Source organism: Mustela nigripes, chromosome 3, assembly GCF_022355385.1.
Source record: "Mustela nigripes isolate SB6536 chromosome 3, MUSNIG.SB6536, whole genome shotgun sequence".
NCBI lineage: Eukaryota > Metazoa > Chordata > Mammalia > Carnivora > Mustelidae > Mustela > Mustela nigripes.
Window position 1 is genome coordinate 75960475 of NC_081559.1, and position 22904 is coordinate 75983378.

A 22904-nucleotide genomic window follows, 5' to 3' on the forward strand; every position below is an offset into this window, starting at 1 on the left:
TCTGAAAACAATAGAAGAGTGATGAAACAACTGAAGACAACACCATCGAATGGAACAATATTCTATGGTCATAAATTTGAAGAATATCATTAAAATGTCCATACTACTCAAGCCATCTACAGATTCAGTGCAATCCCAATCAAAATACCAACAGCATTTTTCACAGAACTAAAATACTACAATTTATATGAAACCTAAAATTGCCAAAGCAATCTGGAAAACAAACAAAGCTGGACCTATTACAACATCAAATTTCAAGATATACTACAAAGCTGTAGTAATCAAAATAGTATGGTACTGACACTAAATAGAGATCAATAGAACAGGATAGAGAGTCCAGAAATATACCCATGATTATATGATCAATTAGTTTATGACAAAAATGGCAAGAACATACAATGGAGAAAAGACCACATCTTCAATAACAGTTCCAGGAAACTTGCCAGCCACATACTAAAGAATGAAACTACTTTTTCACACTATACACAAAAATAAATTCACAATGAATTGAAGATCAGAAACCAGGAAACTCTTAAACAAAAATATAGGACAGTAATTTCTTTGGAATAGGCTACACCAACATTTTTTTAGATAGGTCTCCTCAGGTAAGAAAAAAAAAGCAAAAATAAACTACTGGGACTACACCAAAATATAAAACTTTTTCACATTGAAGGAAACTGTGAACAAAATGAAAAGTCATTCTATTGAAGGGAAGAGGATATTTACAAATGCTATTTTGATAAGGGGTTAAAATTCAAAATATATAAAGAACTTATACAGCACAAAAAAAAAAAAAAATCCGGTTAAAAAATGGGCAGAGGACCTGAATAGATATTTTTCCAAAGACAACATACAGATGACGAACAGACACATGAAAAGATGGTCAACATTACTAATCAATAAGTACATGCAAATCAAAACCACAAGAGATAGATATCACTTAACACATATCAGAATGGCCAGAATCAAAAAGAGAAGAATGAGGATGCAGAGAAAAAGGAACCCTATGCACTGTTGGTAGGAATGTAAATTGGTACAGCAACTGTGGGAAAAGTATGGAGATTCCTTAAGAAATTAGAAACATCACCAAAGGCAAGGAAACCAAGGGCAAAAATGAACTATTGGGACTTCATCAAGATAAAAAGCTTTTGCACAGCATAGGAAACAGCCAACAAAACCAAAGACAAACAACGAATGGGAGAAGATATTTGCAAATGCAAGATCAGATAAAGGCTGTCATCCAAAATCTATAAAGAACTTATCAAACTCAACGCCCAAAGAACAAATAACCCAATCAAAGAATGGGCAGAAGACATGAACAAACATTTCTCCAAAGACATCCAAATGACCAATGGACACATGAAAAAGTGTTCAACATCATTTGGCATCAGAGAAATACAAATCAAAACCACAGAGAGATACCACCTCACATCAGTCAGAATGGCCAAAATTAACAAGTCAGGAAATGACATGTTGGTGAGGATGCAAAGAAAGGGGAACCCTCCTGCACTGTTGGTGGGAATGCAAGCTAGTGCAGCCACTCTGGAAAACAGTATGGAGGTTCCTCAAAAAGTTGAAAATAGAGTTACACTATGAACCAGTAATTGCACTACTGGGTATTTACCCTAAAGATATGAATGTAGTGGGGTGCCTGGATGGCTCAGTGGGTTAAAGCGTCTGCCTTCGGCTCGGATCATGATCCCAGGGTCCTCGGATCGAGCCCCACATCGGGTTCTCTGCTTGGCAGGGAGCCTGCTTCCTCCTCTCTCTCTCTCTGCCTGCCTCTCTGTCTACTTGTGATCTCTGTCAAATAAATACATATAATCTTAAAAAAAAAAAAAAGATATTAATGTAGTGATCCAAAAGGGCACGTGCACCCGAATGTTTATAGCAGCGATGTCTACAATAGCCAAACCATGGAAAGAGCCTAGATGTCCATCAACAGATGAATAGATAAAGAAGAAATGGTACATATATAAAATGGAATATTATGCAGTCACTGAAAAACCGGAAATCTTGCCATTTGCAATGATGTGGAGAGAACTAGAGGGTATTATGTTAAGCGAAATAAGTCAATCAGAGAAAGACAATTATCATATGATCACACTGATATGAGGAATTTGAGAAACACGACAGATGATCATAAGGGAAGGGAGGGAAAAATTAAACAAGACAAAATCAGAGACGGAGACAAACTGTAAGAGATTCTTAATCTCAGGAAACAAACTGAGGGTTCCGGGGGGGGGGGCGTTGGGGTGAAGAGGTGCCTGGGTGATGGACACTGGGGAGGGTATGTGCTATGGTGAGCACTGGGAATTGTGTAAAACTGATGATTCACAGACCTGTACCCCTGAAACAAATAATACATTAGATGTTAATTTAAAAATAAATAAATAAATATATAAATAAAGAAATAAATAAATAAAAATAAAAAGTTTTAAAAAATAAATTAAAAATAGAAATACAATATCCAGTAATTCAACTACTGGGTATTACCCAAAGAAAACAAAAACGCTAATTCAAAAACATAGGTGCACCCATATGTTTCCTGCACCATTATTTATAACAGCCAAGATATGAAAGCAATCCAAGCATCGCTCAGTATGAATAAAGAAGTCGATGCACAGGCGCATACACATGAATATTACTCATCCACACAAAAGAAGGAGATCTTGTCATCTGTAACAACATGGATGGACCCAGAGGGTACTATGCTAAGTGAAATAAAACAGGGAAAGACAAATACCATATGATTTCACTTACATGTGGAATCTAAAAAAAACAAAAACAAAAACAAATGAATAAACAAAAACCAGAAAACAGACTCATAAATACAGAGAACAAACTGATGGTTTTCTGGAGCAGGTGGGCAAATTGGGTGAAGGAGAGTGGGAGATACTGTCTTGTAGTCATGGAGTAAGTGATGGGAATAAAAGTCAATCATATTTAGGGAATACTAACAAAATAGGGAATACTAACAAAATAGGGAATATAGTCAATAGTATTTTAATAGGGAATACAGGCAATTGTATTTTAATAGCAATGCATGAGAGATGCTAGCTACACATGTACCAAAAGTGTATCATACCAACTTGTGGAATCACTATGTTGCACACCTGAAATTAATGTACCAATGTGTGTCAAATACATTTCAATTAAAAAAAAAATCCAAACTGAAAAATACATGTTACTGGCTTTAAAAGTTTTTTTTTCTTTTTTCCTGCTCTGTTTAGAAGTCAACCATAGAATTAGTTAAAATAAATAGCATTTAAATATGATTAACTTTACAAAAATCCCATTTGATAAAATAACTGTATATTCACTCTTCATAAACTATTAAGTTATGAAAATGTTAGGGGAAAATTACATGAACCCATTTTTTGGTTGTTGTTGTTGTTTTTTTTTTTTTTTAAGATTTTGTTTATTTACTTGACAGAGACAGAGAGATCACAAGTAGTCAGGCAGGCAGAGAGAGAGGAGGAAACAGGCTCCCCACTGAGCAGAGATCCCGATTTGGGGCTCGATCCCAGGACCCTGAGATCATGACCTGAGCCGAAGGCAGAGGCTTTAACCCATTGAGCCACCCAGGTGCCCCCCACAGTTGCTTTTGCTCCAGTATACAGGCTCCCTTCTCAGAACCTTTGGACTTAGTTCTGTTTTCTCTCTTTGGAAAGCTCTTCTCCCCGGATATCCACATAACTTACTACCTTCCCCTCTTTGCATACTTGCTGAAATGTTATCTTCTCCGAGAGAGAGCACTTTCTCTCCTTGCAGCTACTGGTCACCAACATTCCTTATCTCCCAAATTAATATTTCTCCACTGTCTGGCATGCTAATTATCTTATTATTATCTTTTTTTATTAAATTGATTAATTTATTTTCAGAAAAACAGTATTATTTTTTCACCACACCCAGTGCTCCATGCAATCCGTGCCCTCTCTAATACCCACCACATGGTACCCCGAGCTCCCACCCCCCACCACTTCAAACCCCTCAGATTGTTTTTCAGAGTCCATAGTCTCTCATGATTCACCTCCCCTTCCAATTTCCCCCAACTCCCTTCTCCTAACACCCCTTGTCCTCCATGCTATTTGTTATGCTCCACAAATAAGTGAAACCATATGATAATTGACTCTCTCTGCTTGACTTATTTCACTCAGCATAATCTCTTCCAGTCCCGTCCATGTTGCTACAAAAGTTGGGTATTCGTCCTTTCTGATGGAGGCATAATACTCCATAGTGTATATGGACCACATCTTCCTTATCCATTCGTCCGTTGAAGGGCATCTTGGTTCTTTCCACAGTTTGATGACCGTGGCCATTGCTGCTATAAACATTGGGGTACAGATGGCCCTTCTTTTCACAACATCTGTATCTTTGGGGTAAATACCCAGGAGTGCAATGGCAGGGTCATAGGGAAGTTCTATTTTTAATTTCTTGAGGAATCTCCACACTGTTCTCCAAAGAGGCTGCACCAACTTGCATTCCCACCAACAGTGGAAGAGGGTTCCCCTTTCTCCACATCCTCTCCAACACACATTGTTTCCTGTTTTGTTAATTTTGGCCATTTTAACTGGTGTAAGGTGATATCTCAATGTGGTTTTAATTTAATCTCCCTGAAGGCTAGTGATGATGAACCCATTTTTTAATTCAATGATTTTATCAGTTAGAAAGTTTTTTCAGTGTATCGTCTCTGGATTACATATAAGTTAGTCAATGTGCCTTTGAGAGAGTTTTAATTATCTGTAGGACTTTAAAAAAAATCATTAGTATTCCAAGAATATATGTTTCTGTAAAAAGATTCTTGAAAAATTTCATGTACTAAAATATGTGTTGTCCAAGAAAAACCTGAGCTGACCAGTAAAGTGGTAAATACAGATTTTATTCAGAACTGTTCCAACTGAGGAGAGGGACCTCCATATATTCAACATGAAAACCTGGAAACTCACAGCCAAGGAGCAGGGTGGGGTCAATTGGACACAAAGTTATTAAGAGGAAACATGGGAAGTGAAGCGGATTCTGACTTCAACCCACTTAACAGAATTCTTGCTGAAGACACACCAGGGGATCAGATATCAGATGGAGAACGAGGAATCTGACCAGATATTAAGGGTCATCAGGTGTGGGCTGAGGGGGGGTCCAATTAAACAGACTTAGCAGGGTTCTTGCTAAAAATGTATTTTTACAACAAGAGTGCAGATGCGCCCAGCGAAATTTCAGGAGCCTGAAATTTACATAAAATTAACCTTGTATTATACATTATAATAATGTGTGTTTCCAAAAGCCTAACAATTCAGTATAAGAAAACGGAGGGGAAAACAAAATCTAAGGGATACTCTCCATCAAAATGATACTGATTTAGGACTTTGTTTCTGGGAGATTATGGCACCCGACTGAAGCAAATTTTGCTACACAAGCTCTAGTCCAAGATGTCAGCTCTTCCTAAGTTTATCTATAAATGTAATGTGCTCTCCTTAAAATACCAAATTTTATTTAGATTTTATTTTCCAAATCTAGACAAGCTCATACTAATGCAGTTATCTGAAAATTAACCTGCAAAAATAAGGAGAAACCCTGGAGAAGGTGGGGTAGGGAGGTCTATGAGAAGAACTAGTCCTATCAAATAATGAAAAATACGGCAAAATCTCTTTCAAATAAGCACTGGCACATGAATAGACAGACCCAGTGGGATAGAAAAAAAAAAAAACTCACATACATACAGAAATTTGGTATATGATAAAAGTGGTATCTCAAAACTCTGGAACAAAGACTTTTTAGTACATGGTGTTAGGACAACTGTGGGGTTATTTGGGAGAAAAAGTAAGGTCCATACCTTACACTACATACAAAATAAACCCCAAATAAATTAGAGATCTAAAATTAAACTCACAAGTACTAGAAGAAAACATGAATGATGTTTTCTATAACCTGGTATAAAGAAAGGCTATTTACGAGGACTCAAATACAAGAAGTAATTAAGAAAAACAGTGACAAATTTGACAACATAAAAATTTTAAAACAAAAACTTTGACTCAAAAGTCACTATAAGAAAAGTTAAGGAAAGGAGTGCCTGGGTGGCTCAGTTGGTTAAACAGCTGCCTTTGGCTCAGAGCATGATCCCAGAGTCCTGGGATGGAGCTTTACACTGGGCTCCTTGCTCAGCAGGGAGCCTGGTTCTCCCTCTCCCACTGCCCCTGCTTTGTTCCCTCTTTCACTGTCTCTCTCTCTGTCAAAAAAAAAAAATCTTCTAAAAAAATTTTAAGAAGTTAAGGAACAAATTATGTATTAGGAGAAAAATATTTGTAATATGTATCACAGAAAATATATATATGATTTATATATATTATATGTAAACAACTTTTAAAAATTAAAAATTAAGGAGCAAAAACACCAAAAGTATTATAGAAAAATAGGCATATGATATGAAGACAATTCACAAGATAGGTAAAATGGCCCTTAGACATATGAAAAGATGTTCAACTTTATTCCTAACTTTCAAAAATGCAAATTCAAACTATATTAACACATTATTTCTCACCAATACCACTGGAAATTTTCTAATGCATGAAAGCACAACATGTTGGTAAGGAAAGCCACTTTCATACACTGCTGATAAACATGAAAAACAAGTTCCCTAAGATAGGGAGCTTGCCAATATCTAGTAAAACACACATGCGTCTACCCTTTAACCCAGAAGTCTACTTCTATAAAGTTAATTTCAAGATACAATATATACAAAATTACTTCTTGCAGATTTTGTGACTGTAGATATTAACAACAATCAAAATTCCCAAACATGAACAAGTAATGAATAATGTATGGTACAGACCACACCATAGTTTTATATAGTTATAAAAACAAAAAGCCCCAACAAAGCAAGAAAAAAAAAAAGAGCTATGAAATGATTTTCAGTATATGTAGTTAGGTGAAAAAGGCAAAATACAGAAGACTTTATATTTTATGTTACTTTTTATTTAAGAAAGGAATTTTTAAAATCCATAGTTCTGGTAATTTTGCGAAAAGAACTGTAAGATAAACCAGAAACTAACAGAATTGATATCTATAAAAGGGATGAGGTGAAAAGGATATTGAATGAGTTTTTTCTTTTGGAAACATGTTTATGTTCTACACATCCAAAAAATATAATTAAATCAATGAAGATGGAGGGGGGAAAAGCAAACTAAAACTGAATAGAGTCAAATGAATAACAACTACTAGGAAGAGAAAAAAAATCCTTTTTTTTTTTTTTTTTTTTTGGTGTAAGGGGCCAAAAGAGACAAAAAACAAAAACAAAAAAACTGCCAACAAATCTTGAACTCATTTTGGTAGAATTATTTTTCATAATGGTTTGGTTGCAGCTATTCTGAAAATCTTTTGTGACTACCATATGATTGGGCACGTGGAACAATGTATCGCGGCTAGGAGTCCGAGCTCTTCCTATGGAGGAAGGAGATACAAATTGGGAAAGGAGACAAAAAAGGAAGAAGACAGCAGGATCATATTAGAATTACGGTCATCTATATAAAGTCCTATTTCTAGTCAGTATTTCCTAGCTCTACTGCTACAAAACCCGGGAAGTTATGACATCCTAATAACAATGTGCATACCCCTCAGCTAGATTTCTGTTCTGCAATACCATCCCCCCCAAAAAAGGCACCACAACTTCTTACAGAAATAGCTGATCCCAGGGCTGGGGCAGTCAGGACCGGATAGAATCCTGGAATATCCTGTTGTGCCAAAAGATGAAGAAATCTTCCCAAATTAATGGAAACAGATTGAAAGAATACAGGAGCCCTCTTTAAAGAATTCCTTAAAAGGTCTTCTTTTCTGTGCCTCCGAGGAAATTCCATTTGCATAAAAGAGAACTGCTTCTCTCTCTGGCTAAACCTAGCTCCTTCATTTAGTTCAAGGCACTTGTATCTACCAATGCAAGAAATCAGGGTCCTCTCTCTCTTGATTCAGCTAATTTCATGACAGAAACATCTTTATTTTTTTTCCCTCCTGAGTCTGACATCTAAAATTGACAGATCAATTTCAGTCATTACTGTTTCTGGCTATCCTAGTCAACAACAGGAAAATCTTAGCAGTTGCCTAACATTAATATGACTATGGTTTTAACTAAAAGTCAAATATTGAATGACATTTTAGAACCAAGCAGCACTTAAACATAAGGGGCACAGATATGTATTAACTGTAAATAACTATGTCGTTGACATCTATCACTTCTTGAATTTTTATATATTTGATCCCTAATTAGATATGCAGCCAGGGAAGGGCTTACAAGGATAACAGGATCCCACCAATATACCAAAAATAGTAGCTAATATAGTTCGCCAGGCTAAAATTACATTTACTTTGAAGCAACATGACTGACTACGGAACAGGCCTTCTAACTTTTACAGCATCGTGATACTCTTGTGGGCTAAGAACATGGGCTGGGGAGCCAAACTGCCCATGTCTGTATCCAAATTTAACAATTTTACAGTTATGTGACCTTGTGCAAACTTTCCACCTGTCTTGTTTTCCCCATCTCAAAAATGGTAATGATAACAGTCCCTGTCTCAAGGACATTGTGGATATTAACATTAGTTGGTATATGTGAAATACGATGATGCTAATAATGATGAATTCTATTAGTATTTTAGTATATATGCTATAGGGAACTAACAGTCCCTCTCACCTTCCCCTCTGAGAAGATGATGCTTAAACTTACTTTTGAAGGACTAAAAGATTTGGGAATGTAAATTCTAGAAAAGCTCAACAAAAACTTGGCAAGCTATGTGATAAGAACAGTTATCCTTTATTGAGTGCCCACTGTTTGGCACACACTGTACATTTAAGTATTGCACTAACCTAGCTAGGTTGGCATTAGATTTTACAGCTAGGAATTCAAAAGCTCATTGAAGTTATGAAGTAAAATACACAGCTAAGTTAGTGGCTAGGAACCAAACCTTGACTACCCAAATAAAAATCCCATTGGTCAATAAAAATCCCAATGACTCATTCATAAACCCAGCAATGATAGACTCTCCATTCACTGAAGTTAAAAGAGGACAAAAAGAAGAGCCAGCCATGCTGCCATCTTAGATCATCCCTTCCACCCAGCAGTTCTATCAGGACTACATTGTCACCCTATTCCTGACAGATTGAAGAGTATCCATGGTAAGCAGTTTAAGTTTCAAAACTTGTGGAGTTTGAACTTGAAAGTCTTTATGCAGAGCAGAATGGAAATATTTTTGATATCATGGACACTTTTGAATGAAGAACAGCACGTCCTGGAAGAAAATTCCTAGTAAATGCTGGGCATGTATCCTGTCAGATTGTTTTCAACCTTCCAGTCTTGCTGCTCCAAACTTGGGGAATGGGAAACCCCCTCCCCTTAGATTGCACAGGGGCCTCTCCTTTGCCAAGATCAAGTTTCGGTATTACCTGGCTTTCCCAGCAGAGCAATTTCATCAGATTCTCATCTTCTAGAAGTTACTCAACCTACATGGCCCATGATGTCATCCCTCCCGGTACTACCACAGTTTTTGTTCTATTTTGTTTTTAAGATTTTATTTATTTATTTGACAGAGAGAGAGATCACAAGCAGGCAGAGAGGCAGGCAGAAGCAGGCTCCCCGCCGAGCAAAAAGCCCGATGCAGTGCTCGATCCCAGGACCCTGAGACCATGCCACAAGCCGAAAGCAGAGGCTTTAACCCACTGCGCCACCCAGGTGCCCCCTATCACAGACTTTTAAAATACACATTCTTGACAATAATATATTTAGTTTCAAATATATGGCACAGTCTGTTACACTTTGCCTTTTAAGAAACCAAGACTACTCTTTTAAACCAAAAGATTTTAAATCTTTCTTTGGGGAGGCAGTAGGAGGATAGTGAAAAACTGGTGGATTTCTGACTTGGAACAACATGGGTTTGAATGTTATTCCACCCCTTTAAAACTGTGTGACCCAGTGCAAGTCAATTAATCCCTCAGAGTTGTTTCCTTAGCTATCTGCAGGGATTTAAAAAGTCTTGACCATGATCAGTGTGTTGCAGATCAAGACTAAATGAGTTGCCTTATGTTAAAAGCATCTGGGACAATGCCGAACACATACCAGAGAAGCAATATATTCAGCTCACTTCACCAACATTTACTGAGTTAGGCAAACATTTGTAACATAACAAACATTTATGGAGTACTTACAATCTGGGAATCCCAATTCCACATGCTTAAAAAATCTGTGCTCAGAAGAGCTTACAGTCTAATAAGGTATCACCTACATATGCCAAGAATTAGAATGGAAGCAACGACTCGTTCTATCAGAGGTATGAGAAGTGCTACCAAACCGGAAAGAGACAAGTGCCTGATTTTGCTATGTGGCTCAGCTTTGCAGAGGCTTTGCTGGCTACACCACTTGAGTGCAAATGGGACTTCACTGGGCAAACAAGATGAGAGAAACAGATAAGTAATCTTTGCCACTTAGGCAGCAGCAAGCAGGAAAGCACTGTGGTACAAGAGAACTTGGCCTGACACTGAATGTCCCAGATAGCCCAGGAAGCCAAGCACACCAATAGGCTTCACTTGTTTGTGCCCACCTCTCTTCTTTTTATTAGAGAACTAACTACGGGTATCTAACTAGTAGAAACAGAAGAGCACACTTTTTCAAATTTCGCACATTTCCATTTAAGGTAATTTTTCAAAGAAAAAAAAACAGAAAATAGGTGTTTCTCTTTAAGGACAAGGGCAAAAAAAATGGTTGTTTTGAAAATACCATCATCATGTTTCAGCGTGTAGCCTTCGCAAATATCCACCCACCTGCCTCAAACAGCAACAAACATTCATACAAGATTACAATTCCTGGAGTTGCACATAATATCGATATAAATAACACACAATTCCATTAGCATTAATGGTAGTCTAATGAATGCCAGGGGGCTTAATAATAATTTGTCATTTAATATGAAATATTATGTACTTCCTACTTATGCATACTGTGAGGATGCTGCTTTATTACTTCTTTACCTCATTTCTTTCCAGTGAAAAAGTTGTTAAGTGACAATTCATTATACTCTCATCTAAGTACTGATGCAACTTTTAATCTCTCATGTTAGGCTTACAGCATTTGTGATTCACTTATCAAACTCTAAACATAAAGCCTAGAAATTAGACACAAACCATTATTTTTATATACGTTTTAAAATTCCTTTAATAAAAAAGAAAAAAAAGAACTGCTATCTTTTTCATAGGTGCATGCCAGATCCCTTTCAAGGCATCTGAGAAACCACAATAATGGTGATAATCATGAGGAGGAATTCTTTTTTAGGACTAAGAAGTGCATTATAATGTCACTGCTCACCCTAACTGTTGGGGGCAAGCATTAGAACTCCAATCTAGATGCCTGATTCGTAATGCTTGGTTGGGGTGGGGGTGGGGGATATTATACAGTGAGAATCTTCAAACAAGACGATATACCACATTTCTTTTAAGAAAAGGGTGCCTGGGTGGCTCAGTTGGTTAGGGCGACTACCTTCAGCTCAGATAATGATCCTGGGGTCCCAGGATCAAGTCCTGCATTGGGCTCCCTGCTCAGCGGGGAGTCTGCTTCTCCCTCTGATCCTCCCCCTCTTCCCATGTTCTCTCCCTCTCTCAAAGAAATAAATAAAATCTTAAAAATTTAAAAAAAAGAAATAAAGAAAAGGATTTAAAGTCCTTTCTTTTTTCCAGGACAGAGTCTAAATTGTACAGTAAATAAAATACACTTAAGAACTGTAGACTCTACCACAGACCTGAGAGGTGATAACACATCACTTAAGGGTTCATGTTAGGGAATCAGACAGATCTGGATTTGTTCCCAGCTCCTCCACCACGTATTAGCTCTTTAACCTCAGAATAGAAAAATTTTAAACTATTTTAAGCCTTAGTTTTCTCATGTATAAACCAAGAGATAATGAGTATATTAAAAATTTAATTATACTATTTGCTGCATGCATTCTTTTAATTCCTCAAACCTCAAACAAAACTCTTAATATTCCCCTTTTTTTTTAAGATTTTATTTTTTTATCTGACAGACAGAGATCACAAGTAGGCAGAGAAGCAGGCAGAGAGAGAGGAGGAAGCAGGCTCCCTGCTGAGCAGAGAGCCCGATGTGGGACTCGATCCCAGGACCCTGAGATCATGACCTGAGCCGAAGGCAGCGGCTTAACCCACTGAACCACCCAGGCACCCTTTAATATTCCCCTTTTAACATGAGAACATATTTGTAGTTCTTGACACCATGAGGATTTAATGAGATAATTAATAAAAATTACTTATAAAAGTGGCACATAACAAATGCTTAATAAATGTCAGAAACTATCATTAAGATTTAAAATTTTAAAATAATGACTTCTTTATAATCTAGTGAAGGAAGAAATGTTAACTAATTTACTTAACAGCATGAAAACTTTCTGTAACATATTATTGGAAATATTTAAAGAAATTCTCATTTAGCCTTTGAATATAACACATGGTAAAATGTGACAAAGCATACCTAAATGTTTTCTCCAGAGAAGGAATTTAATTATATACAAAAGGCATAGACAAAAGGACTTTAATCTAGCATAAGAATTTGAACTATATCAGAAACAACCTGAGAATATACCTCTTAACTCCTATTCTCAAGATACTCTGTCAATGATTGCAGCAGGGATATAATTTTCTCCTATAAAATACCAATTAGTTGTTTTAAAATATAATTATAGTCAATTACATGCAAAAACATATTCCTCCCTTAGGATGAAAATGCTACAGAGGCCAATAAGCAGCTCTTGGGAAGATGGTCCTGTGTCACTCATGCCAAGTACAAACAACATTATGAGCTCCCTTAGAACTAATTCTAACTTGCCTTCAGCTGAAGGAGTAATGGTTATGAATTAGAGCTGATGCTAGTAGGAAAGAAACTTCAGGGGGCAAGAGAAACTCTTGGCATGCCTGTCAGTCTTTATCAGGCTCTTGTGAACCAATCCCAAGGTAAAAGTTATGGAAAAGAAGTGATAATCTTATATGACTCAGGAATAGGTATTGGCTAACCTTTAAGAATATTTAACAAAGCAAGAATAAGACTATAACTATAATTAATCCCTGGAAAGATACCTTTGTAAGTGTGGAGTACAGAGTTTTACATATGTTCATTAAACCAAACTGCTGTTCAGATCTTTGACATCTGTGGTCTTTGGCCCTGACAACACATTAAAACCTCAAGGACCATAAGAACACTGAAGCTTGAATTACTGAGACAAATTTAATCAGAACCTCTGAATTCTCAGAATCAGGAATAGCAAAGTCCTAAGAAGAAGGAACTTTTTTAAAAAATGAGATTCATAAATACATGCCATAGCAAAAATGCTATTCTTTTCTATGACAGCCTTGCAATTGAATAGAATTGAATAAAAACATGTATTCTTTCATGTTTTTAATTTTTTCTTGTTTTAGAGGTAGGGAGGGGCACAGGGAGAGAATCTTAAGCAGGCTCCATACGAGGTATGGATCCAACATGGGGACCTATCTCACAATCCTGAAAAATCACAACCTGAGTCAAAAATCAAGAGTCAGACACTTGGGGCATTTCGCTGGCTCAGTTGGTTAAGTGTCTGCCTTCAGCTCAGGTCATCAACCTGGAGTCCTGGGATCAAGCCCCACGTTGGGCTCTCTGCTCCGGGGGGACCCTGATTCTCCCTCTCCCCCTATTGCTTCCCCTGCCCGTGCTCACTCTCTGTCAAAAAAATAAAATCTTAAAAATATAGACTCAGATGTTTAACAGACTGAGCCACCCAAGTACCCCTAATAATTTTAAAATAATTTTTAATGTACTTATTTCATATTCTCTGCTTATTCTAGCATATGAATTCTTGGCGCGGGGTGGGGGGTGTCTCCTGTTCAAGTTTGTAATGTCTGGGGACTCTTGTTCACAGTGATTTTTTTTTTTTACACTACTAATTGCTGGAATGAAACAATAACTCAAAATGTCAAACTGGTTCAAAATAAATAGTACTTTTTACTGTACGTTATTAAGCAAATTTTGCATGAGTCCAATGTTTCCATACATTTACATTTTCAGTTAGAAATTTGATGGAATTGGAGATTGGTTCAAAAAGATTATTTTTAATATGTTAATATCCTTTGAAGAGCTACGTAGTACTACTAATAATTACTAATTTAGTAGAAACTAGTTTAATTTCAGTATTTTTCTCTGAAGGTCCAGCTAGAAAGCAACAAAAAGTTCAAGAAAGAAAAAAAATTCTAAAACTTTGAAGTAAATTTTTTAAACTCAATTTCAGTCTTCGATTTGATAAAATATATTTTCCCTATCTGCAAATTGAGTTGTAAGCAATATATAAACTTATAAAAAGAAAAAAATACATTAAAGTGTATATTTAATAAGTAACTTGTACTAAAAAGAATAAAATTACATGGGCAGTCTCTGAGAGTTCCAAGTCTATGGTTGCCATAGTGAGTGTACATTCTGGTAGCTCAAAGACATCAGGTCTTTGTGTGCCCAGCAGTCAGCAAAAAAGAACATGCATGACAGGTTCGAAATACTATGAGGTTATCATCCCCAGGGATAACTGAATCAGAGACTTCCCAATGCTTTACTTCAAACAAAGACTTATTCAGTCCCATCTGAATTATATAAAACACCTAAATTAGGAGCTACACTTGCCCAAGAGTGAGTGACAGGTGCAGTGGACTCCCACCCAGGAGGAAGGTCCTGGGGATTGGGGTGGTGACCCTCCAGAGCTCAGTTTGAAACCACTACAGGAAGCCGACATCATATGACTTTTGTTGGACAGAGTACTTCCAGTGGGACTGGATTTTGATATTTACATGCAAATAATCTGATACATATTTAATCGTTTTCTACATAATATTAATATATATTGATAGTAAAACCATATTCAAGAGTGAAAGACATAATTTTGATGTTCTACTCAACTGGTCATAAAACAATCTTAAATTATTTTTTAGTGCTTCAAAAGAGAAATTATCCATATTTCAGACATAATGTCTTTGCAGAAAATAACTTGTCCCTAAGAAGACAAGTATTGCCAATTCAAATAGTACGCCATGAAATGTCTGAAGCTATCATACATTTGATATATAACTGCTTATTTTTAAATAATCATTATAATGTTGATCTTTAGTTTATTATTCCTTATAAGTACATCATTTGGCAGTACATCCAAGTAAAATTTGCTATCATTCTGTTCTCCTGCTAAGAAAAATTATGCCTGATTCATGATAGCATAATGGATATAGGTTGGATTTAAAAAAAAATATTTCACCATAATTTTCTTACAGAAGAGAACATAAATATTAAACAAAATCAATGCTTTAGGAAGCCCTAGCTTTTGCTATCAAAGAGAGCATCCTCTGAAGACCAACATTATTATCCCACAGGGAACAGATTTGACATTTGGGGGAAATAAGGGAAAATCATTCTTTTTAGGAATAAAAAACAAGCATTAAGTAATTTTTCCATTTTCTCTATTTTTCATAGCTGAAAACTGAGAGAAGCTGTTGAAATAGAGAGCAGGTTGTTACATTACAAAAGCAAGATGTACTCAATTAAATATGGCTTATTTATATTTGCCTACTTCATGAAATTAGCACTTAGAAATGAAATGGAAAAATGTAGTATCAGAAGTAACAGTCAACCAGATATGTGCTAAAAATGCCTCTGTTAACTGTGTCTGGGTAACTATTAAATTTTACAAGTAAATTAACAAAACCCAAATACAACAACAAAATTCAATGGTCCTATTTTAGAATAGGTTCGTTTTTGTTTTTTAGACCATGACTTGTTTTGTTGTTGTTCTGGCTTTTCTCTTCTCTGCTCACTACCTCCTCACCACCACCCCCCCTTTTTTAAGAAAAAGAGAGCATGCATGAGCCAGTGGGGGTTGGGGGGAGGAGGGGTGGCAGAGGGAGCATGAGAATCTTAAGCAGGCTCCACACCTAGCTTGGAGCCCAACTAGAGGCTCATCTCAAGACCCCGAGATCATGACCTAAGCCAAACTCAAGAGTCAGATGCTTAACCAACTGAGCTACCCAGGCACCCTTTCTCTATTTTAATATATGAGTATCACCCAAGATTCTGTATTTAACCCTCTGCCTTTTTTTTTTTTTAACTCCTTATTACTTTCTTACAAGCTTTCATCATGCCCATTACATCAACTCTACTTTACCTCCTCATGTTTTCCTCTCAAAACACCAGCATACTCAACATCTCCAAGAGGATTCTGTAATATATTCCAAATGTGTCTTGAACAGAACATCTTTCCTTCAAATCAACCAGACTTCTGAATTCATTGTTGTTTCTTCAGGACATTACCTTCTCCAAGTTACTTGGGCATGAGACTTCAGAATATTTTTTTTTCATCTTTGTCCTCACGTCTTCAACCTTCTGCTAAGTCCTCCACTGGAGATCAACCAGTTCATTCCTGTAATCTCGTTCAGGTCTGAGTGGCCCTGAACATCACGTGAGGGGTACTTTGTTTTATTCTCTTCTGTAGGGTATCTGTCAGAAAGCCTCTGAATATGGGGGCACGTGGGTGGCTCAGTCAGTTAAGTGGCTGGCTCTTGATTTTGGCTCAGGCCATAATCTCAGGAGCATGGGATCCTGCCCAGCATTAGACTCTGTGCTGGGCGTGGAGCATATTTAGGGTTCTCTTAATTAACTTAATTAACTTAAGATTTCCTCTGTCCCTTTTCTCTCTCCCCCACTCCCCCCCCCCACAAAAGAAAGGGGGAAAAGCATTTTAAAGCATTATGAATATGCTTTAAAATATATGTTATGGTTTCTAAAGAAGAGGTTTGCTCTGGGTCCAGAGAAGCTTGCAATTCACCGTTTCTAGGAAACCCAAATATGCAGAGACTGGGTCACACCCTAATTGAATAAAAATTAACATGTCCGGTGTACCCATATGCTGTATTTAAAGGTTGTGCATGTTTATCTTTGTATCACAGGTATAAAAAATACTATTAAATTACTTTCACCACAGTAACTATATATGAAGCTTATCAGCAACTATATACCAGCCTTATTCAACGGCATTTTTTAAAGATTTTTAATTTCTGAATCAATGATCAATGTTTATGCTCCCTATTGGTCTGTTTATATTTCCTTTCTGGCCCTTAACACATTTATAATACATATTTTCTTCTCTGTCTCCCAGAGCAAGAGTGCTCCACACAGGCATACATCTCATTCATTTCTGTATTCTCAGAAATTAACACAGGGCCTGATACAAAACATGTGTTGGATGAATAAACCTAATATTGTCTGTTAGCCAATAAAGTTATGGTGACTTTTCTATTACTAAAAATTTAAAAAGATACTGTGTTCAACGGTGTTTAAAAAAAAAACACCTGAATAGTAAAAGGACTTATTTTCAAAGAAAAATTGAAAGTGTTTTAAGACTCCCTTCTTATAAATGCAAATATAAATACAAACTTTAATCTGGCCACTTTTTATCTATGTCTTAAAACTTCAAGTATTTGGGAGTTGGTTTTTTCCTCTTTCTAGTGTTGACCAATTCTTTCCTCAAAAATTCATCAAATCTTATTCATTGCTCCAGTTCAAAATAGAAGTATGCATATTTGAAAATAATCCTTAGTATCCAAATATACTATAATTCTAATTGTAAGATGAATTAGACTAAAGGAAAAACCAGCTGAGGCTTTTAATGTTTTCTTCACATTCATCTTCACAGAATTAAAAAGGGGGGTCTGGGGAAGATGTAGAAGACTGGCGGGAAGAAAACTCCAGTTCCTGATTAAAGACATTCATTCAAAATGAACCCATTCAAAAATATATATTTTTTAAATCTGGTTTTGCCACAGAACCAGTTAAAAGCAAGGTTTAGGGACTTAAAATAGTAATGTCTAATAATCAAACATAAGTCATCTATATTTTTATGATGTACATTTGTATGTATTGCCCTCATCTACCCTTGCCCAAAATTCATTCAAGTCTGGTATAAACACAAATTCCTTGGGTAGGGATTTTAAAAAAATGGAAATCAGCAATCACCATCAGCCAGTCCTGATACAGTACAGTATAGCATAGAACAGGGAGAGTGAAATATGAGACAGGAGGAAAATCCACAGATAGACCCAACTCTGCAAATCAGAGCTGGAAGATAATCACCATATTCCCTCAAGAAAGACACATGCACTTCTGGAGTGAGGCTTGAACCAATCATGCTGACCTCTCAGTTGACAGGCACTTTAATGAACATGTGCCTTACATAGATTTGCAAGTAAAAAATAATAATAACAAGAAAAATTTTCTAAAACTGCAACCTTAAAAGGGAATGTTGGTATAATATAAAGTTTGGTAGAGATTTGGAGCTGTAAACATTCATTTGTTTACATATTGTTTACATATTGTTATAATTCATATATCATGAAATCAACACAGGACTGTCTCTGAGGAGCATGGAGATGAGGAGGAATTGGCTACTCCTATAAGACTTCTAAGGTTACTTGGGGGCAAAGTCATTCATCCAGACCATCATGGTTAAGTTCCTTCATTCTATTAGATGGTTTCAACCCTGTTTTAGTTGTTCACATTGGGTGATTTGAACTGTCAGTCTATTTGTCTGAATCAGCAAAATCACTGTTCTGCAGGAAATTTGCCAGAGAATATGACCTCATATATTTTATAATCTCCAACTCATATCCAACTGGGTTTTGTTCTATTTTTTTTTTTTTTTAGTTTTTTCTTCCAACTCTTATCAAAGTTACACAAAGTAACACTCCCTGAAGATTGCATCCTAAAAGATACATAAATTTATTCATCTCTGTAATTTTTCTAGATTTGATCCTAGACCAAACCAAAAACATCATTCATTAAGCTGGAAAAATATCTGGGCAGTGTTTTTTGTTTTGTGTACATGTGGTCTGTTTTCTTTAGATAAGCCCCAATATGCCCATAAAATTGCTTTTACTAAATTGAGCTTTGTTATGATGTCCTCTGCTTACTTATTATTGATTTTATGGGTGAGACAGATGCAAGCAAGTTGCCTCTGCAGTCACTCTGCCAGCCCTTCACAAGCCCCATGGGAGAAAATTTTCTCAAGCCCTCAGTGAAAGGAAGAGCTTTGCCTCTCCCAATCCAATGGCCTTCTTATTTTATAGAACACAAGTAACATGAGTACCTGCCCAAAGCAATTTAATTCAACTGAACTTACTAATTTTTTTTTTATTTTACTTCAACTTTTTATTTTTTTTTTATTTTTTTTTTTTAAAGATTTTATTTATTTATTTGACAGAGAGAAATCACAAGTAGGCAGAGAGGCAGGCAGAGAGAGAGAGAACTTCAACTTTTTAGAATTTCTTCTCACATAAATTTAAAATAAAACACTGTAAAAGACCCACTGTTAAAGTGGAATGCTTTTAGTTATATATATATATTTTTTTAATTAAATATATATATATATTCACCATGTTTCCAGAGACATGAACTCTACTATGCCCACTGTCATTTTCCTGTCTTTTTTTTTCTTTTAATATTTTATTTATTTGACAGAGAGAGATCACAAGGAGGCAGAGAGGCAGGCAGAGAGAAAGGGGGAAGCAGGCTCCCTGCTGAGTAGAGATCCCGATGTGGGACTCGATCCCAGGACCCTGAGATCATGACCTGAGCCGAAAGCAACAGCTTAACCTACTGAGTCACCTAGGTGATTTTCTTGCCTTCTTGAAAGGATCAGCTCTCCTTGAAAGTCCCAGGGGCACTAACAAGGAAGCACGGGCACCTTAGTAACAGGGTCTCTTATTTTTAATATGTCACTTCAGCTCCTTGTTTATGGGCATAACCTTGTCAGTTGGTTGCCTTTGGTCAATGTGGGTCCTTGGTCTTCTTGATCAATGATGCCTGGCCTGCAACTTTCTAACATCACCATGTGGCTACTCTACCTCTGGCACCTCTCTCTGCCCTGTGTCACCTTAAACCAAACTGCACCATCAACTACATCAGCTGTCTCTACTCTGTCTGATCCAAATGGCAAAAAGAAAGAAATGGGCTGAAAAGGAAAAAAGATTTACAAGTGCAGGAGAAAAAAAAAAAAATCAATCTTGAAACTCAATTTGATTATATTTTACTAGATATGTTCTAGAAATCTAAATTGCATATGTCTACTCATGCATTTTATTTAGCATATAAAATACAAATGCCATTTAGAAATTTCAGAAACACTAAATTCATTATGAGATAATATTTTAGTACATATATTCTTTGTCCTCTGGAGCTTAACTTTTAGAAAAATCAACCCTTATAAAGACAAACTGTTATCCTCAAGTCATATTATTCATATATGCACTTGCCATCAGTACATACGTGGAAGGAAAATAATTCTAATAGAAGTTCAAGAGACAGGAATAGAAAAATACAGTTTCAAAAACAATTCAACTGAACTAAATTACTTAAGAACTATTATTTCAGATTATTAAAGCTTCTTCATTGAAGTGATCATTCAAGAGAGTTACTGCCCAACTCATTCTCTAAGACTAGCATTACCCAGACACCAAAACCCAGATAAAAGATACAAGAAAAAAACAAAAACAAAACAAAAACAAAACAGAAACAAAACTACACACCAATATCACTTATGAATATTGATATAAAAACCCTCAACAAAATATCAGCAAATCAAGTTCAGTGACATATTAAAAGGATTATATACTATGACCAAGTGGGATTTATTTCTGGAATGCAAGGATGGCTCAACATACCAAAATCAATGTAATACACCACATCAACAGAATGAAGGGGGAAAAAAAACATGATCATTAAAATTGATATAGAAAAAGTAGATAACAAAATTCAATTTTCATGATAAAAAACTCAGTTACCTAGGAAAAAAACAAACTATCTTCACATAATCAAGAACTGCTGTACTCACAAATACAGTATCAGGTTCAGATTAATAACCTACAGCAAGTAAACTAAACTCATTAAAAATTCCCCATGAGGAGTACTTACCTGCCAAAATTTTCTTGAATTGTTTAAACCATACATCACAGTGGTCTTCACTTAAATTAATAAGATCAAGTGTAGAATCTTTTAGTTTATTTTGTTCCTTTTTCAAGCAAATGAAGAGAGTGATACCTAGTAAAGTACCATTTCCCTGCTGCTTAGCAGAATAACGTCTTTTCAGTTTGACAGAGAATATGTCCTTGACTTCAATAAATTCTTCTTTACATTGATCATATTTCGAGTCACCTGGAAAAAAAAAATTCCAATCAAAACCATTGTGTCCGTATCTTCTATGTATGAATAACAAGAAGTGAAAATCCACAAAATCTTTATCATGTCTAATTTTACTGATCATGTTTTATGTCAATCCCTATGTGAGTTGGGGAGGGAAAAGAAGAAAAATTGAGTCTATTTTCCCAAGAATAAAAAAAGGGGAAAACGGCATTGAATCCCTGTTACACAAGGCCCAGCCCATTCAAAACTTGAAGATATTCAACAGAAAATTTCAAGAACTTAAGGCAACATTTCAGTAATAGAAAGTTAGCATTATTTTTTTTTTTTAAAGATTTTATTTATTTATTTGACAGAAATCACAAGTAGATGGAGAGGCAGGCAGAGAGAGAGAGAGGGAAGCGGGCTCCCCGCTGAGCAGAGAGCCCGACGCGGGACTCGATCCCAGGACCCTGAGATCATGACCCGAGCCGAAGGCAGCAGCTTAATCCACTGAGCCACTCAGGCGCCCCGAAAGTTAGCATTATTCAAGAGACTCCTTGGCCCTCATAAGGACAGGAAAAATAAAGGGAAAAAGAGAATTCACTAACAGAAGTGAATTTATAAGAATTACAAAAGGCAAAGTGTAAGCAAAATGATAAACACATTCCAGGTAAAGTAAAACATGTAAAAAGGAAGCAGAGTAAAATTCCTGTATGAAACACTGTGAATCCCTGCCAGTCTAGAAAGATCGACCCACCTGAATATTACCACAGTCAGACTATATTTTAGAGTGCCATGAAATTTTACTGGCCATGTTTAACCACAGGTCAGAAAACATGTTTTGTAGCAAAAGACCATTTAACAGACTTTAACAGACCATTTAACAGACTCTCAAAGAACAAGTGTTTTATACTTTCAAAGAGTACTTCTAAAATTTCCACCTGGCCAACACAGAATCACTTTCTGGACACTAAAAGGGTGTCCAGACACCCTTTAGCACACTAAAAGAGTGTGCGGGATACACGAAACATGGAAGTAGTCCAGGCCAGTGGTCCCTGAGAGAAGGCAAACGCAGGAGCCACAGGACTGCCCCAGGCTACTGCCTGGAGACCGTTACCAGGCCTCCATGTAAGTAGAGAGCCCTTGGTGGAGTGTGGTTGTCTTCATGGGTGAAGCAGGAATGAAGAGACCAGGAAAGCCACAATGACTAAGTTCACTAAGCCAGTTACTGGAGAGGAGAAAGTTGCAGTAAAGTGAATTCTGCAGAGGTCCTCCTTGAATCTTCAGCTGAGTATATATGACATAGGTGGGAAGCCACGGGGAGAGAACTACCCTAAGGATTAGAGAAAACAACGCTCAGAGATCACACAGGCACTCCCATCTGCCTAAGCGGAAGAATATGGAAATTTATGAGCCACTGAGGAGAGAACTTGGGAGAGTATGGCCTCCTTAGTGAGCTAACCAAATGTTGCTCTGATTCCACCTAACAAAGTTTAAAAGCAAACCTCAAGAGGATTAAATTGTTTCCGAGTAACTTAACTACATCCTAGAATAAAGACCAAGATGATTATAGGCATATAAAAGTAGCCACCAACTTTACACAGCAAAATTCACAATCTCTTTCATTTGATCAAAGATCACTCAATCAAAAAAGCAGGGGCACCTGGGTGGCTCAGTGGATTAAAGCCTC

General features: G+C 36.5%; 1 protein-coding gene across 4 annotated transcripts in view; it reads right to left on the minus strand.

Moving 5' to 3' along the window:
- The window catches only part of CERKL (ceramide kinase like), a 139110-nt gene that overhangs the window by 74241 nt on the left and 41965 nt on the right, over nt 1–22904 (minus strand). For 3 of the 4 annotated variants that reach the window (XM_059394283.1, XM_059394281.1, XM_059394282.1), the window contains exon 2: nt 21008–21247. The exons of the other annotated variant lie outside the window; for it this stretch is intronic. In XM_059394283.1, coding sequence (XP_059250266.1) covers nt 21008–21247 — 240 coding nt within the window. The remainder of the gene's footprint in view (nt 1–21007; nt 21248–22904) is intronic. 4 annotated transcript variants of the gene reach the window in all.